Below are 18,263 nucleotides of genomic sequence, written 5' to 3'. Positions count from 1 at the left end.
CTTGGGATAAGCCTTACTACTCCCCACACTACCACAAAAAGAGAGTTCATATTATCTACGTATACCTCTACCTACCTTTTGGGGATTTCTCACACTCTCCACATAGTGTACTTCGTTTTAGTAGTTTTAGAGAGGCGGTTTCCTAAGGGTCCTGAATCCTCGTCTCATCCCAAGAAACAGCTCAACAGTGCAATCATATCAATTGTAACTCTGACGGTCCATTGCATAGACTTATAGTATATATTGCTCTGGTTTCATTACTGTATTGATTTTGTTGATTTGTTGTTGCCATTAACACAGCACGAAAATGCCCATTTCCTTATTCATAATAATTATAAAAATGTAAAATTTAGTTCAGCCAGTATATAGACTTGTTGTCTAGTTTTTGGTGACCCAACTGTCTTATCTAGAGATTGTGACTAGGTGCTTATCCTTACTAGACACATTATCAATACTATGCAGCATGTATCCCTGCAGGTGTGTTGTCTACAGAGAGTAGATTGGATTTGGTATGTTCTTTAGTATCAATCCCTTGATCATTACTTGTTAGAAATCTGTGTGGCCTGTGGTGGTATTTGGACTGATATTGGACCCTTTTGGAACCCTCTTGATGGCTTGAACTTGACGTGCACGCAGTGTATTTTAGATGTAGTGGCTTTTATACAGCACTTCATGCCCCAGTGAGGCACTGAAGAGCATTAATGGATAGGCAGCATGCTACACCAAAGGGTGTGCTCTTTGTAAGAATGGTGAATTGCAGTGTGGACTATATGAGAAGTATTTTTATTTATCCTGTTTATTGATTGTACTTGCGGAGAGCACATGTAGAAAAGAGACAGCCTGCCACTGAGGTAACTGCTAGTACATCTACTTCATGGCACTCTTGCTAGCTTAAGGAGATGAGTTATACATTTCTTCCTAAAGTCTTTGTAGGTAGAGAAGTATCTAGGCTCTGGTAGTAAGGCATTCTTGAATTAGGCTGCCTGAAGGGTAAAGGCGTTACTGGTCTGGTAAGACTTAATAACTTTAGGCACTTTAGCAAATATGCCCCAGAGAAACATAAGCCTCTAGGTGGCATGTGCCAGAAAATGATTTGCTTGATCAAGTGCAGGCAATAAATGGTATACAGGAATTAATACACAATTTATTTTTGAAAAGAGCACATTTTAATTATCCTCTCTCTAGTAAATCAATCTAACAGAAATATATCAAAACATTTTTAGCCATCTACATAAAACGTGACGTCTAATCAGGCGAAAAATAACAAAACATCTATACAAAGTTATGTACTAATTTACAAAAAGGAAACATAACACACAACACCTATACACATACGTTAACCCCACAAATATATTCCACTAGTGTCCTCCCACTTAATCAGGGCGAACCACTCGGAGGTAGTCAAGGTAGTATACTGGAAATCTATCCAACAATGTAGACCCTCTTAGAATACTGTCGCGTTGTATGCAATCAAAACTTCATGTTTACGACTCCTCCTTCAAAAAAATGTGTCTACGCACATGCGTTTCGGCCTTAATCTTTCCTTGGCCTCCTCAGGATAGGGTTACTGCAAAACTGTGCCCACACTACAAAAAATATATATACACAAAATTTACAATAAAAACATTAATGGTATTGCCAAGACACTGCATGTCTCCCAAGCATGTGAGGGTGAAGGTAGTAGCCCGCACGCCATAGAGAGTCAGGGTCCTCACCAGTGAATCACCGAAAGTGCAGCAAAAAGTGACCACAGGTGCCCAAAGTTAAAAAACAAACTCGCAAGCTACTCCCAACTAGGGAGACACCCGTGGGCTGTACAAGGATCTAACTCCCAGGTGTCAACCGAAATACGCCGGCTTACAAACTAGGGTGCACAACAGCTGCCAATGCTCATATTAATCAGTCTACGTGAGGAAACAGAGAACCGTGCACTGTCTACTGTCCCATCTCACTGCTCCCGTTTCCTGTCAAAGTCCTAGAGAAGGCCATCAACCTCCAACTCACTGAACACCTGGAGAGAAACAGCCTGCTGAACCCTTCCCAATCAAGATTCAGAGCCAACCACAGCAGAGAGACAGCCCTGATCACCGCAAAAGATGACATTCCCACCCTACCCGACAGAGGAGAATCAGCCGCCCTGATCCTGCTTGACCTCTCCGCAGCCTTTGACACCATCTCCCACCACACACACATCAATCAACTGCGATAGATCGGAATCACAGACAACGCTCTCAAATGGATGGCATCCTTTCTCACGGAGCGCACCCAGAGAATCTGTCTCCCTCCCTTCACCTTCCAACCCAAGTTCACCATCTGCGGTATCCCTCAAGGTTCTTCCCTCGGTCGAACTCTCTTCACCATCTACATGATACCACTCGCGGACATCATCCGATTCCCCAACATCAACATTATCTCGTACGCCAATGACACCAAGCTCATCCTCTTGCTCTCAGTGGACCCCACCACAATGAAGAGCAACTTCCACACCTGTATGAAGAATGTCTCAGCCTGGATGAAGAACAACTGCTTGAAGCTCAACACAGACAAAACTGAAGTGCTGATCTTCGGCAGACATACCTCCCCCTGGAATGACTCCTGGTAGCTATTGTAACTAGGGCACATCCCCATTCCAAAAGACCACGCTTGCAACCTCAGTATCATTCTGGACAGCAAAATTCCCCATGAAACGTCATGACAACGCTGTCTCCACAGCCTGCATCCACACGCTCTGCAAAGTCTTCAAGTGCCTCCTGTAGGAAGCTGGGTTTTTGTTGCAGTAACCCCCCACTTTTTTCCAGACTGCTGATGCACTTTGACTTGATGTGCCCTGGGTCCCTGCCAATCAGGTTCCCAGGGCCGGTGTTCTTTCCCAAGACTATACCTTGTACCCCCAATTGGCACCTCTCTGGCCACGTCAGTCCCTTCTAAAAGGTATCATGGATACCAAGGGCACTGTGGACAGGCAAGGCCTCTAAGGGCTGCATCAATTATTGTGCCACCCTTAGAGGCCCTGCACATTTACACACTGTCAGGAGTCCACTGACGACCGAACTGATTGGCCCCCTGACGTGGTTAACGGCTTGCTGTTGCCTTACATGCAGGCAGGAGTGGAGCCCTTTAAGGATCTCCTTCGGAGGAATCCCCGGAGGCGCGGCCTATGACGTTTTCGTCGTCCGTCCAATCGGGTGAGAGAGCAGCCGATAAAGAGGCGAGCCCCCGCATGTATGCGGAAGGTGAGTCCCAGCCAAGAGGAGCGTTGGAGGCGTGGAGGTTGGAGAGCCTGGACGAAAGGAGAGAAACCGAGAGAGGAAGTGCTGCCCTCGACGATGACGTCAAGCCAGGAGGCCAACAAGACCGTGTTCCGCCCCGCCACCCTCCAGGAGGAGGGTGGCTTGACAAGGTACAGGCGAAGCTTCAGGGGTTTCCAGGGCACGGGTAGGGGGAGGTAGCGAATGAGAGGGAGGTCACAAATGGGATCGCACTGTCACGGCGTTCATGCTGGTGATTCATCCCCTCACTCTCCGCTCACTTGTATAAGGAGAAAACACACACACACGCACACGCACACACACACCCCTCCCCCCCCCCCCCCCCCCCCAGAAAAACGACCAGCCTCTGGTTGGTTCCCTGACTGGTACACACTAGCCTGCCACCACAAGACCTGTTTCTGGTCTCCTGGGGTCGGAGCCTTCGCTTTCTGAGCCCAGAAACCTAGCCTTTCCTGGAAGGAGTAGGTCACACCTCCCTCAGGCCAGGAGGGAGTCTTTGGAAGTCTCGAGATAGGTGACTCCTCCTTTGGACAATAGTGCGCATGGGCATCGACTCATCTTCAGATTGTTTTTTTCTGCCAACGGGCTCGGATGTGTTCATTGCGCTCCAGTTCGGTGTCGTTACCGTTCTACCTTTCGACGCGCAATCCTTACCCCAGTCTTCGGTATTGTTTCAATCGCATTTCCCATTCGACGTGCATCTCTCCAAACTTGAATTCTTCGATTCCGGACGTCGACGCAGGCCTTCGGGCTGAGCTGCGCCATTCGGCCTTTGGCTCATGGAAAGGACTCCTTTCAAAAAGTGTCCTCAATGTGGATCCAAGTTTCCACACGCCGATCTTCACTAGGTGTGTAACCTCTGCCTTTCGCCCGAGCACGAGGCCAAAGACTGTTCAGCTTGTGCCTCTTGCCGCTCCAAGAAAACAATTCGGGGTCGTCGAGCTCGAAGAAGCATAGCTCGATCTTCAACATCGATACCGGACGATATCTTCCAAGAAGGCATCAATGTACCGGAGCAGGAGCAGATCGAAGAGGGCAACATTAGCACCTCTGATGCCGAAGACTCCTTCCTCGAAGACATCACTGCAGGGCAGCGGGTCGTAAGTACTGACGTCGACCCCTCCCCCACACCCATTCACAAGAAGGCTTCAGTCACACCTTCATAATAATTGTACAGAATTTAGGAAACCAATGAACAAAAGGACAATACAAGTACTGATATTACATACTGACAATGAGAACCCAGGAATGACAATGTTTATACCAAAAATACAAAACGATTTTTATTATACATGAAAGATATATGAAAACGATTTAATCATTCATACAAAAACTAACGTATCCAGCAGACACACTGTCAATCATACACTCAAAATTATACAGACACATGAAAATGTATAAATAATGACAGGTGAAAAATGATTGATATTTCACAATTTACATAGTAGTAGTGTGGAACAAATTATTAATAGACTGGAATGTATTCTACGCGCGTTTCGGCACACACAGGTGCCTTCTTCAGGAAAATGGGCCACTGAAAGAGGGACAAAGATTATTCTTGAATAAAGGTCTAGTCTAGGGAGGGTTTCTTAAAATGCGATGTACACAGTTGCGGCGCTTTCACGAAGGCCGATAAGCTTTTAAAATTGGGGACACGGATGGTCCAAAATTGTTTTACTTTAGCAGCAGGAGTTTTTATGGTGTCTTGAAGTATTTTGGTGAATATACGCTGTGAGCTTCTTGATATGAAGATCAACCAAAAAATACAGGATGGCGTAGTGTGGATAAAGTCACAATGTTAACTTATTCATGAGCTTCTAGGTCCTCAGTGATGCGTTGGATCCATTAGATCATGGGCAATTTTCAATTTGATACTGTCCAGGCTTTCGATGTGGTGCTTCCGCGAATGCACGCGACTTGTCTTCAGTCACACCTTCACCTTCGGGCCTAGGTGCACACCGGGACAAAACTTCTCACGCCCCGCCTTAGGGCTCGACAGAGAAGTCGATACATAAGCCTTCAGGCCACTCGGGATCGAGTCAGCCTACCGTCGGTACCGAAACCCCATCCCCGGCACCAAAACAGAAACCACTGTCTTCATCCGCACCGACACCTGGTTCCACATCAGCGCCTTCGGCACCGAAATCCACTGGTACAGACGTCTCTGCTCCGAAAAAATCGTCGTAACCAACCAAACAACCGGTTCCAAAGACCACTGACGCTCAATCTTCCAACCCCAAAAAACATCGGAAACAAACAATCAACCGGCTCTGAAGACCACTGGGACTCAACCATCGGATCCAAAAAAATCAACGGAACCAAAGAAACAATTGGTTCCGAAGACCCCAACAGAACCCAGGAAAACTCCAGATTCCAAGCCTAAGGAGCAGAAAAACACTCCAAAACATGTGCCACACAATCGGACCCAAAAAAATTGGCACCGACACACACACCAACCCAAAAAACAATTGAAATATACCCAAAGACAGGTCAACTTATACTTAGTCCTTCCAGGAAAAGGAAAATGGACAAACCTGTACCAGCTTCACGCCCAAATAAGAGAGACATTGCCACTTCTCCTTTGAGAATTCCTTCTTCACCTCCTCCTCCACACCACATCTCTCCTATCCCATCTCCAGTACCCTCACTATCTCCTCCACCACAAGATGATGAGGACACCTCCAGGGAGGAAGGGGATAATGACCCTTTAGGGGAACCTAGTCCCCCTAACACCCCAGAGGACCCATGGGAAGATTATGACACATCCGATGTTCCTAATGCACCACAAGATGATATCTACCCATCTAGACCATCCCCTCAAGAGGACATTATAGGGTTCACTCAGCTCATACACAGAGCTGCAGAATACCACGGTGTGAATTTAGACACAGTCCCTGTAGAAGAAGATTTCCTCATGGACACTTTTGCACCATCTCAAAGGTCCACTTCCATTCTCCCAATGTGAAAAGGGGTAATCAAACACGCTCCTGAAGTGTTTAAAGATCCTGTAAGGGCCAGAGCCATTAACCACAGGGTGGAAAAGAAGTACAAGTCTGCCCCAGCTGACTCGGTTTATATTAAAGGGCAACTACCCTTGGATTCCTTAGTAGTCTCCAACGCCAGGAAAAGGGCTAACTCCCAAACCACAGGCTATGCTCCACCTCCTTTCCTGATAAGAAGTCAAAACTGTTGGACACATCTGGTAAAAGAACAGCGTCCCAAGCAGCCAACATATGGAGAATTGCCCACACACAAGCTTTGCTGGCTAGGTACGATAGGGCACACTATGACGAGCTAGAGATCCTACTACAACACCTTCCATATCAACATAAAACAAGAGCCAATGATCTCATCCAGGAAGGCAAACTCATAACTAATACCTCCATTTGTTGTGCTCTGGATGCTGCAGACACAGCCTCCCGAGCTATTAATACCAGTGTCCTTTTGCGCAGACATGCGTGGCTACACATATCGGGCTTCAAACCCGAAGTTCAAACTACCATATTAAACCAACCGTTTGACCAGGTACACTTATTTGGGCCTAGTGTAGATTCATCTTTGGAGAAGATGAAAAAAGATACTGACACTGCCAAATCAATGGGAGCTTCGCAATCGCAAGCTCCCAGAAGTTCCTTTCGTTGCTCCTCTAATAGGGGCGCCTCTAGAGGCTTTACCACTGACAACCCCTCCACTTCCTACAAGAGTCCCACACAGACCTCATCTACCAGAGGCTATTACAGAGGAGGCTACAGGGGCAATAACAACAAGGGTAGAGGCAAAACTACCAATACTCGCACTGCCTCCACCCCCAAACAATGACTTCCCTCCACTCCCCCAGACCACTCTACTCCGGTCGGGGGAAGATTGCTACAGTTCCTACCTTTCTGGAACACCATTACCACGGACAGGTGGGTGAGACAAATCATCCAATCCAGTTATTGCCTAGAACTCACTTCAACTCCTCCAAGCATACCACCCAAACAGTGCCCAATGTCAACAGAGCACTTAACGCTCTTAAAACAGGAGGTGCTTTCCCTCCTACAAAAACATGCTATAGAACCAGATCCCCTGCATCACCAAAACACAGGGGTTTAGGCCCTGTACTTTCTCATTCCAAAGAAGAACGGAACCCTGAGACCCATCTTGGACCTCAGACCATTAAACCTCTACATACAATCAGACCACTTTCATATGATTACTCTTCAACAGTTCCTTCCTCTTCTCAATCAAGGCGACTTCCTTGCCACCTTAGATCTCAAAGACGCCTACTTCCGCATTCCCATTCACCCTGCACACAGGAAATATCTCCAGTTTGTAGTAGACGCTCAGCATTACCAGTTCAAAGTTCTCCCATTCGGAGTCACCACAGCACCCAGAGTCTTCACAAAATTGAGCTCATCTACTTCATCACACCATACAGGACAAATGGACACCTTAGCAAAAGCTGCTCCACATCAACCATTTGGAGTTACTAGCAATCTTTCTGGCATTAAAATCATTCCAGAAACAGATATCAGGCAAAGCTGTCTTAGTCCGCACGGACAATATGACAGAAATGTACTATTTACAAAAACAGGGAGAGACGCACTCTCTGCAGCTCTCTCAACTAGCACAGAGCATATGGAGGTGGGCTATTCCTCAAAACATATTTTTTTTAGCCGAACATCTTCCAGGAATTCAAAATCACATGGCAGATCTGTTAAGTCGTCAGACACAACAGATTCACAAGTGGGAACTTCATCCACAAGTTCTTCAACCGTTTTTCCAAATGTGGGGGCAGCCAGAGATAGATCTCTTTGCCACACATTACAACACAAAATGTCCAAGCTTTGCCGCCAGATATCTACACCCATTGTCCAAAGGCAATGCGATATGGATGAATTGATCAGGTAGATTTGCGTACACTTTTCCGCCTCTCCCACTCATTTAATTAGTGGTGCGCAAGCTGCAACAACGGTCACTAACACTGATCCTAGTTACTCCAATATGGACCAGACAACCATGGTACACAACATTACAGGAACTATCAGTAGGCCCGCACCAAAACCTACACCTATCCCTACAGCTCTTAACACAGAACCATGGAGAGATCAGACATCCAGATCCAACACAGCTCAACCTGGCGATCTGGCTTCTGCAGTTCTAGAATTTGGTTACCTCAATCTTCCACATGATTGTATGAACATTATCAAAGAGGCTAGGCGCCCCACCACTAGAGCCAAGTGGAAAAGATTTGTTATATACTGTAACAACAACACCATCAATCCTTTAGATGCCTCCACTCAACACATCATATGTTAACTGCTGCATCTTCAAAGATGTAATCTAGCATACACATCAATTAGATTACATCTCGCTGCCAGAGCAGCTTACCTACAAAACAGACGTGTCATTGTTCAGGGTACCTGCCATTAAAGCATTTATGGAAGGCCTCAAGAGAATAATTCCTCCCAAGGTACCACCCTCACCAGTGTGGAATCTAAACATTGTCCTCACAAGTCTAATAGGTCCTCCATTCGAACCTCTGCATAAATGCGAGCTACAATTTCTTACATGGAAAGTCGCTTTCCTTGTGGCCATTACATCTCTTAGAAGAGTCAGTGAGCTACAGGCACTAACTATTCAAGAACCATTTTTTCAACTCCAGCATAACAAAGTGGTTCTCAGGACAAATCCCAAATTCCTTCCTAAAGTTATCTCTTCCTTCCATCTTAACCAATCTGTTGAGTTGCCAGTGTGCTTCTCGCAACCACAAACGGTAGCAGAAAGAGCTCTTCATACACTAGACTTAAAAAGAGCACTGCTTTACTATATTGACAGAACAAAACGTTTTTGCAAAACAACTTTTTGTATCCTTCTCACCACCACATAAAGGCAATCCCATATCAAACACTGGGATTGCAAGGTGGATTGTCAAATGTATACAAATTTGCTATGACAGAGCCAAATGTACACTATCTATTCCCCCTAAAGCCCACTCTACCCGCAAAATAGGGGCTTCAACGGCATTTTTAGGGAACATTCCCTTAGATGTTACCTGCAAAGCAGCTGCATGGTCTACACCGCACACATTCACAAAACATATTGTGTAGATTTGCAGGCAAAACAACAAGCTAGTGTGGGCCACGCTGTACTCAAAACACTATTTGAAACGACTGCAACAGATACTGGTGGTCACTGCTAAGGAGGAGTACTGCTATGCAATCTATGCACAGTGTGTGATCTGCAGCTCATGTGCCTCGAACGGAAAATGCTACTTAACAGTATGCATCTGTTCTTGTCATGTAAAGCTGCAGATTCCCACACGCCCACCCGCCTCCCCGGCTACCTTTCTGTTCCAGTATTATCTTAATTAGATACAACATACATGGGCATCTATTTTTGTTTCTTACAAAACAACATAATTTCCCTTCTTGGTGAAAAAACAATCTGAAGATGGAGTCGATGCCCATGCGCACTATTGTCCAAAGGAGGAGTCACCCATCTCGTGACTTCCAAAGACTTATTCCAATACAAAAACAAAGTGCAAACATTCGGGCCCAACACCAGATGGTGATCTATTGCACAGTTTGTGAATCTGCAGCTCTACATGCCAAGAACAAATGCATACTGGTAAGTAGCATTTTCCTTTCTCCCTTTGGATAACATTGACTATTTAATGTGAAGAAGTTTTTAAGTGTTGAGTTGGAAAATCAAAGCCTTACTGCTCGCCCACACTAACACAAATAGAGAGGTACTATCTACGTTTACCACTGCCTACCTTTGGGGTTCCCTGGACTCTGTGCACACTATGCCTCACTTTGGTGTAGTATATACAGAGCCAGCTATCTACAGCTCCCCATCAACACCAGGAAACTATCACACAGGCCCTCATCACCAGCTGGCTTGACGGAATGCACTCTATGCAGGCACCACTGCTGAACTTATGAGAAGACTCCAGACAATCCAGAACGCAGCAGCCAGACTTATCCTCAACCTGCTAAAGAGGACCCATATCCCCCAGCACTTGTAGGACCTCCACTGGCTCCCCATCCAGAAAAGATGCCAATTCAAGCTCCTGACACACGCCTACAAAGCTCTCCACGAGCAAGGACCCGCCTACATGAACCACCGCCTGAACTTCCACCTACCTCCCAATAACCTCCGCTCCACTCATCTCCACAGATACTAAGCATCCCCTGCACCAGGGGACGCTCCTTCTCCCACATCGCCACCAAGTCTTGGAACACCCTTACCCTCCAATGCCATCCTTCCCTCTCGCTGCCTCACTTCAGGAAGGGACTCAAGACCTGGATCTTTGACTGACACCGCAGCACTTCGCCTGGATACCCTCTCGGGTGATAAGCAGCGCTATACAAGTACCTGATTGATTGAGCATTGACTTGAGGCGGATCATGCCACATCTATTTACTAGACCCCGTCTTGTACCTGGTATCAGTCTGCACCCTGTTACTGTTTCTCAACTACTATGACTGCTGCAATTTATAACGTATACCAGGCTCTCGGGTCCTTTTGCTTATTTAATGGAATCATTATCTTTGGGTAATGTAATCTTGTGTCTTATCCAATGTTACCAACATCAAGGATTGTGTAACATTGTACCTTATGTAATGATCTATTTCTATTGTAAAGCACTCTAGCACTTTTGAGTAATGGCTGTAAAAACATGCATAATTAAATGTGACATTTGAAATGGCATGTTTCCCTAGTGCCTAAACATCATTGTCACTGGTCAGGCTGTAAAAAACATATAGGTAAAGTCAAAGTATAGGTGTACACTTTTATATAGATTTTTTTTACCTTTATCAGCTACAGACTCCAAAGAGTTATGTTTATACTCAATAAATGTCCATGCTCAACCTGTTCTTGGCCTGAATGTGGTGTGAAAGGTGTGTAAAAACTGCTCCCAGAGCAGGACAGTGGCCTCCGGTTGGGAGATGTTTTCTTCTCCTGGCAGGACGCCCAGTTGGGATGCACCCAGGAACATAACTTCAAAACGGCCTGCCCGGTCACAAGTAAGTGTTAGGTGAAAGCTTAAAAGGACCAGTTTTTGACCCCATAGTCGGGTAGGCACCAAACCCAATGGAGGAAAGCTACCCCCAAAATCGGTCTTAAGTGACCACAGCAGAAGAGACTGCTCAATACCCTGACTACAAAACTGGCTGGGCACACATGCTCTGCACGAGGGGTTCCCCCATTTGGATTTTGGGAATAAGGTGCTCTGTGAGATTGTTTGCAGTAGGGCAAATCGGCACTGCTGCAAAAGTGTGTAGTTTATCCATGGGAACTTTTACTCCACTGGTTAGGGAAGAGCCGGAAGTCCTCCCCCTCCCCTCCCACCCCCATCCACTAGCTGGTGCCATGCTTAATTGTGGCACCCCAAGGCACCATTGTCAGAACACTCTGGACCTGGGGACAAACAGAAGAAGGACTTCACGTGCTGTTTGAGACCTGTAAGAGGACCTGAAGGGCTGGAGCTGCTCCCTCTTGTACCGGGAAAAGACAGTGTACTACAAGGGTAAGTTGGCTGACGTCTGGTGTGGCTACAGGGACACAACCTGAAAGAGGCCTTTTTCCTAAAGTGCCCAGCTGACTAGTATTAACTGGACCTGGACTGGACTCTGCATGTCACCGTGAGAGTCTCGAAGTGCTTCCCGTGAGGTCCTAGAGGCCTTAGAAGGGTACTCCTGTAATTGATTGGGCACCAGAAGAAAGTCAGAAAACTTCTGAAAAGTTTTACTACAGAGCTGCAGTGGAACTAGCCAGAAAAGGCACCCTCCCTGCAGTTCTACAATGTTGAATTCATTTTCAGCTTTGTTCCCCGTACCTCTTAAAAAACAATTAAGTTCCATTCTGCCTTGGGACTTAAAAAACTTTCAGCGAGAAATCGCCAGACCACCAGCAGGACCAACCTGCTTCAGGCATCTGGGCTTCGGTTCCATGGCAGGGACTCCAATTTCAGCAGGGTCCCACCCAGGGAGGATTTATTTTCTACTCAAAATTAACTAAGTTCCATTCTGGGTTGGTTCTTCAAAGAAATGTCAACGTTTTTCTAAAGAAAAGGGACAATGCCCCCATTTTAATAGGGATTTAGAAAATTTAAGGACTTTTTGACTTCCAGACTTTCACCAAGACCTATCCACTTTGAGTATTCTGCCCCGGCTCCATCCTGGTCAGCTTGCAATTGTACCTTGGTCCCACTCTACCACGTTCATTACCTTACCTTGGGCGCTCTATTTTTCTAGACATCTTTCAAAATTCATACCTCTCGATTCGCCTTACTGGGTATGTGTCATTCTGGTGCCTTTGTGGTTTTTACATTGTTCTCTATCTTTTATAAATTGGAGTTAGATGTTTATTTTGTTTCGGTCTTAGCCTTTTTAATTGTTTTGATACTTTACACATTTTCTCTTTTTAAGTCAAGCCTGTCTGCTCTGTGCCAGAACCATCGGGGGTTGAGCTTAAGTGTAAACTATTGAAACCTTAGACTAGACCAAACAGACCATTGACTATCATCCACCCCAACTAATAATTCATTTTCCTACAAGCCCTTCTTAAACAATATTAGTTTTGATTGGAAAAGAAAAATCTGTGATGTTCTCTCACTCTTCCACATAGTTTCCCACTAACACAATGTTGTTGGTAGTTCCTTAATCATTGGTGTTTTTCATAGTTTTTCCTATTTCCCTTCAACAGAACCTAAAGATTGGCTGCAACATCATGTTCCAACTCTTCATCCTCCTGCAGCTGGGGACTGCGGTGGCCGTCTTAGTCTTTGGATGGAAGGCCCTGAGGAACGTCCAGCGGTATGATCCAATGGTAAGGACTGCTCTAGAGTCTCCGGGGGAAGGTACAGGTCACAGAGCCTTGCCTTCCCAGGGCTGCATAGCATTATATCTCTTCAAATGGTTGTGCCATGGTGTTGGGACATCCTCACAGAGGTCCTTGTTTGCTGACGTGTATGTGGGAGCTTGCATGATGCAACACAATTCTGCACGGCACGCGCTGATCTTTTTTGCATCAATTAAATCATTTGCAACATCACTCAATCAATCAAAATGTTAGTAGATAAGGACAAGAGTCTTACTTTTTGATGTTGTGAACTATTGAGAGTGTCCCTGTGAGGAGGGTGAGAGCAGAGGCCCAGGGCTGGCAGTGGCACCACCACCCACCCCAACTGGCACTGGATGCATCAGAGTTACAGATTAATGTCTAAGATGGATTGGTGTGCATGTCACCTTCTTTAGAAAAAAAGAGTCTGAGAATGTAATGTTTGTCTATTGCTCTTGACAGGAACCTAGGTTTGTCATAAGGAGTCACCCAGCCCATATAGGACTGGCTGGAATTGGAGCTTTAACAGAGAGACAAAATGTCTTTCAAACCTAGTGATGGATAATATAGGGCTCAGGGGCTCCTTCAGGGTCTGTCTAGAAAGAAACAAAACTAGGTTGTAACTTACAGGCAACCACAGGAGGCTTCAAATGTCGATGTGAAAGCATCAAATGTGACACAGTGTGAATGGGAGGAAGGTGGCCTACTTTTTGTGGCGGTCCTGGGTTCAAGGGTAGATTCGTTTGATGATCCTATAGTAAGTCTTGACACTGAGATTTAAGTGCTGCTGCAGAGGTCCTTCACCGTTGGCATAGCATGGCCTCAGAGTATTGCACTAGTACAGCAGCGCAGTGACTAACACACCGAGGAAGTCTTTCTCCCCCATTATAGGCTCGCCTTTGGTGATGGAGAGATTGTGGTTTGGAGGCCTTCTCTGCCTGTTTGTGACCAAAGGATGGTGTGGAACATTTCCACTCTAAAGTTGGTTGTAATGTGTTTCTGCAAGGAGTAGGGGGTATGTCTGCACCAGGACCGGATTTTTCTGCTGCAGTGCTTGAGCCATCCACCATTCACATGGCAGCGGAGACCGAATATCTGATAGGATGGGTTAAGTTCTGTGATCTTGGTTTGCACATGGGACCTTAAGATCAGGGTATTATAAAGGATCTGTAACTGGGCTATATCCCCATTCTCCTCTTCCACTACATCTACACCAGGATTTCATTCAAGCCCTGGGACTGGACTGTTCAGTGCATTGTTACAATTAATGTGAATCTTCACCTCCAGAATTAGATGGATTGGGTGCAGTCTAGCATTTCTAGTAGTGGATGGTCTCAGGGTGTTGTCAAAGTGCAATAGAGTAAAAGATGGAGGCACTCTAGGCATTTTAGGCACTTACCTAGTTGTGTGCAAAATGATAAGTCCATGGGCTGATTACACCTAATTTAGATTGGCCCGGTGTCTGGGCCAAAGATTACTGCATGAGCTGCTAACTCAGGATCTGGAAACATTGGACTCAGTATTACCAGGTGTTGATCCCGCCCCAGTAAAACCTAGCTAGAGCTTTCACTGGAGGAGAGTCTACAGGCAGCGATGCAGCCCGGGCCATGCCCATCCCCTGCAAGCAGAACAGGGGAACTGGCAATGTTCCCCCAGGACTCCACTTGCTGCGGCTCGTGACAACCCTACCCTCAAGAGCAGCACGTGCTCCATGCAAGACGCCTGATCCCCCAGATCGCCTTCTGACATCTAGTGCTTCCACGCCCCGCCACCAGCCCCATAGCAACAGTAGCCATTGGGAGACTGCAGCTAGCAAGAGGATTAGAGCGCCTGTCGTGAGCTGGCCACCCACCCTGACAATACCCTCACAGGCCGTGGCGAAGTGGGGGGGGGATCCACAGGGGCGGTTGCCCTGGGCGCAAAATTCTTAGGGGGCGCAAACATTTAAATGAAAGTATTGCACCCCCAAACCCATGGACTGTTAACACTTCCTGAGCTAACGGTCCACGGGTTAGAGGGCGCAAATCTTTATTTAACATTTTGGCCCAGGCGCTGGCAACCCTCGCTACGCCGCTGCTCACAGGTATCCTGGAGGTATGCAGAACACCACATTACTCCTGCCAGTACCCCAATCGCCCCTGCGTCCATTCCTCCAGCCCTCCAGCAACCAGGGCACCAGGCCGGAGGCAGAAACCTGGGTCAAAACAGCGCTCCCACCAGAACGCCAGCAATAGCTCCAGCTACATTACCCAATAGTGGGATATGCACTGCCTTCCCACACAATCCATCACAGGAACGTATGTGGAGTTTTATCTGAAAAAGCTAAGGGCTGTATCCCTGTTCCAGGACTGTTTTACTCTCTCTTGAGTGGTGCAGCAGCTTTTAAGCAGGCCATATCTGGGGAACGGGAAAACCTGCAGAATGCTGCTCTGCATTAAATGGTGAAGTTATTTTTTGTCCTGTTCAGTTTTGCCCCGGTCGGAAATGTTTTCAAACCGTTCTCTTGTAGGAAGCACATGTGCAATTTTCTTCAGCAAAATCAGTGGTAACAAAACCTCTAGGAATGTCTCTTCTTTAGCTGAATGAAACTTGCATGTTCAAGTACAAAATTTATTTTGTGGTTTTTTTTTTCTCTCTCACTTGTGTTAAATACAACTTTTCAAACTTCACGGAATGTGCAATATTTTGCAAGATCTTCAAGAACTTCAAGAACTTCTTAGAAGTGATGTCTGCCTTTCAAACACACCTATGCTAGGAATAAGATGCAAAGTCTCGTGCTTCTAAAGCTGGGGGGCTGGAAGGTTTGATGGAGTTAATATACATGTTTTAATCAAATTGTTCTTTCCTCTTGCAGATCTGAAAATCATGAATTTCGACATCCCGTCTTGGCTTTTTTGCGATAATACAATGAATCCTTCAGTATTCAGCAAACATTTCTACAGTGCCTTTATGAGAGCGGGAATGTTCACATTCCCTGTTGGTTTCTTGCAATGTTGTTCTTCTTGTTAGTATCTGACCTGCAGTTCTGCTGTGCCTTTTTGAGGAGGTTTTGAAGAGGCACCTGAAGAAGGACAAAGACACTGATTGGAAGACAGCAGAAATACCACGCAGAACTCATGAAACGTATCTTTTGTACTAGGTGCAAGTATCTTTTGACAATATGGGCACAGCAGGGGCTTTATGCGAGTTGGAAACAAAGCTTTGTGACGCCTACATAGAGGTCTTGTAATAGGTGAGACGCGGTCGTCCAAAGTGTTCTATAGAGAAAGTTTTAAACTTGGTGTTCCCCACATAGTGTACATTGAGTGATGGCCATATAATATCGCCTTTTATATTTTTCTTCTCATTTTTTTTATTCCTGAAAAACTAATGATATATTCCTTCCATCTTTGATTGTGAGAATAATGCCTCAGCATCTAATCCCGCTCTTACAAACTTGCAGTGTGTTACGAAGGTTAAAGACTTTTCCCCAGACTATATGCACCCATTGCCTTTAATTCATAGGTCACAGCCACCCCCTTTCACTTTGCTGACCCAATGAAAACACCTGTCACTCAGAGGTAAGACTCACCCTTTCACTCATGTTACCCAATCCCGGGGCCTTTCCCTGATTGGGGAAGTACGCACCCTCCTATTCCAGTGTCACTGATATGAAAAAGGAAACCGGTGCCTTCACTCACCTTGTCCAAGGCCATCTGCCACAAAGTGTTTCAAATATTGAGCCTCAAAAAGCTTTAGTTGGAGATGATGGTTTACTTTAAGCTCAATTCCTTCCATCTAGAAACAATATATGTCACAAGACAGTTTATTCATCCAGATTCATTTTGCCACTAGGAGGCCAGGTCCTACTCCGGTTCCATTGCCTACTCCTGGCTCACCGGTTTATTCCCTCGCCGGTTATATTCAGTCATTGGGAGGGTGACACCCATCACTTACGATAGTTCCACATTAAGTGCATGTCAGATTGGGTGGTAAAGATTTAGACACCTATCCACTCGTCCCCACGCCAAACCGTAGTATCAGCAGCTCCCTAGAATTTGCAAAAGTACCCACATCTCTAAAACACGCTTTGGTTGCTTCAGTGGTTAAAAATTACACTAGAATTAAAAAACGCCATTTGTTCTGTTAGTCTATATAATGCTATGTCAGGTAAGAATGCGCTGATACCAGAGGTTTCCTGGAGCTAAAAAATAAACTTGGAAAAACAAGCTTTGTATTTTGGAGAACTGTACAGTTTGCAGCATTTTTTCTGGACTTCATCAGCATTCATTCCAAGTGAGGAACAGTGACCAATTTCTTAAATAGAACTCGGACTTTCTTTGGTAACTAGTGAGGCTTCGAAAAGAAAGTTACACCATCCACCCATCTTGCGCTAGTGACCAAAACGTATCACGTTTCATTTCTTGAAGCTTTCACGAGATTTATTTTGGTGGATCCAGAGTAGAACATTTTCACTGTCCACCAACTCCTCTGTCATGCGACATGTCTACGACGAGGTTGATTTATCACAAGGCGTCCTGACCTATGGGATTCGTTCAGATGGACGTCAGCCCTCTGCAACTAAAAACAAAAAAAACCTGCCACTGAAGGATTACTGGTGCCGCCTGTGGATTTGCAAACTTGGTATCATGGGTCATTATAGTGTCTCTTTACAGTGAGACAAGATAGAGGTGAGTGAACGGCTGTTGACCAAGGGTGTTAATATTTGACCCAAGGGGGCAGGATCTATGCCAGATTTGCAGTGTTGTCACATAGATACGTATGATAACCACCTGTACGTAAATGTATCCGGACAAGAATCTCACTTCCCTGGAACTATGTTGGACACATTAGTAAATCTAGGGCAGTAATTCTATCTGACAACTCGCAAGCATTCTCAAAACACATTGCTCGGAAGCGGTTCCAACAACCTGTGGAGCCAGCCTTGCATCCGGCCTATCGCCACTACATTTAATGCTGATGAACACCACTGAGCAATTTAGTCCTTTTGTCTTCTCTGTCCATTATGCAGTGCCCCAGTGCATTGTGGCTATTACCCAGAATGAGCGGCACAGTGGGAATCCTGTCTTGCTATTTGCGTTTGTCATACACCAACATCTTGCGCAACCAGCTTTAATTCAACAAACACAAAACATAATTCTTCTTAGTGATCACAGAGGCCAA

General features: G+C 45.7%; 1 protein-coding gene across 3 annotated transcripts in view; it reads left to right on the top strand.

The window, feature by feature from the left end:
• The window catches only part of LOC146853996 (membrane-spanning 4-domains subfamily A member 12-like), a 124,678-nt gene extending 107,370 nt beyond the window's left edge, over positions 1–17,308 (top strand). For all 3 annotated transcript variants that reach the window (XM_085651860.1, XM_085651859.1, XM_085651861.1), the window contains 2 exons: positions 12,966–13,088; positions 15,955–17,308. In XM_085651860.1, the coding sequence (XP_085507986.1) occupies positions 12,966–13,088; positions 15,955–15,960 (129 nt within the window). In that variant the 3' untranslated portion in view covers positions 15,961–17,308. The remainder of the gene's footprint in view (positions 1–12,965; positions 13,089–15,954) is intronic.
• The last annotated feature ends 955 nt before the right edge of the window (positions 17,309–18,263 follow it).

This window comes from Triturus cristatus, chromosome 4_1 (assembly GCF_964204655.1).
Source record: "Triturus cristatus chromosome 4_1, aTriCri1.1, whole genome shotgun sequence".
NCBI classification, from domain to species: Eukaryota; Metazoa; Chordata; class Amphibia; order Caudata; family Salamandridae; genus Triturus; species Triturus cristatus.
The sequence above is the reverse complement of the archived record's forward strand: the minus strand, read 5'-3'. Positions and strand labels throughout refer to the sequence as shown.